The 1076-nt window shown below is 46.1% G+C and overlaps 1 protein-coding gene across 4 annotated transcripts in view; it reads left to right on the top strand.

Annotated features, from left to right (window-relative positions):
• Nucleotides 1–545: 545 nt before the first annotated feature.
• pacs2 (phosphofurin acidic cluster sorting protein 2) overlaps nucleotides 546–1076 on the top strand; it is a 68244-nt gene continuing 67713 nt past the window's right edge. For all 4 annotated transcript variants that reach the window (XM_062523802.1, XM_062523800.1, XM_062523801.1 and 1 more), the window contains exon 1: nucleotides 546–870. In XM_062523802.1, coding sequence (XP_062379786.1) covers nucleotides 752–870 — 119 coding nt within the window. In that variant the 5' untranslated portion in view covers nucleotides 546–751. The remainder of the gene's footprint in view (nucleotides 871–1076) is intronic.

Genomic DNA, 1076 nt, shown 5'->3' with positions numbered 1-1076 from the left:
ATGAAGGAAGTATAGGGCCTAGGCACATGATGGCACTTATCCAAATGCTGCTCCATACAAGTCTAATTAGCCAAAAAGGTTATAGTTGATGAGAAAATTGAACCTAGTATTTCGTTGATGGCCTAATATGGAAAGCAGCAGTCATATCTGGAAGATAGGCCTAATCGATTACAGGTAGAATAGATTGCTTGTTCAAATCTCCAGATGTGACAGATGATTTGGTAATAGGTCATTGTTTGATAACAGAGGTTATTTCAACACAAATTATTTCCACAAATATTTATTAGCCTGTTAAATTATTAGCCTATATTTAACATGCGTCAATAGAGTAGCAAAAATGTCAGTATTTGAACGAAAACTACTGTCTTTACTCTTTTCTTCGCTGAAATCGAACTGTAGCAGTTTTGGACCCGGGCCAGATGCAGTCCAGCGTGCCCAGCGGTGAGTGAGTTCGAGACCACATCGGACACTCAGGACAAGCTATGACGTGATTTCCTGGTGGCGGCGGTGGGCGCGTGGTACTGCAGTTTCGTGGAGCGGTGAGAGTGCGAGAGGAGATCCCGACATGGGCTGCGTCGCGGCGACATGAGCATGTCCTCTAGACCACTTGCACATGCCTAAATTCACTCGCAGTAACTGCAGATCAGTGGGGTTGCTTATCGTTAACCTGAGCACAGCGGTAACAGGACTGTTAACGCTACCCACAATTTCACTGCATCGGGAGTGAGAGGGTCCATCAATATCATCGAGCATGGCGGAAAGAAGTGGCCGGCTGAGCTTCCCTGGGAGCGGGGCACTAAATCGACCCGTGCCGATGAACCTGTTTGCAACTTGGGAAATAGACGGATCTTCGCCAAGTTGCATCCCAAGGTAAGACAAATACAGCTGTTTACTTCACAATGGGTGACTCGCTAGTGCACCATTGCGACGCAGTTTGGAATGCAATGTTATTTAGGGTCTCGGTGTGTAATTTAGCGGCCGCCAAACCATTGAGTTGTTTTTGGCATGCGACTGCTGGGTCTTTAAATTCGCTGTTTATGCTCTCGGAATTGGAAAGTTAGGAAGTCTTTCACAAG

This window comes from Sardina pilchardus, chromosome 20 (assembly GCF_963854185.1).
Source record: "Sardina pilchardus chromosome 20, fSarPil1.1, whole genome shotgun sequence".
NCBI classification, from domain to species: Eukaryota; Metazoa; Chordata; class Actinopteri; order Clupeiformes; family Clupeidae; genus Sardina; species Sardina pilchardus.
Note: the sequence above shows the minus strand (reverse complement) of the source record. Positions and strands in the feature narration are given on the sequence as shown.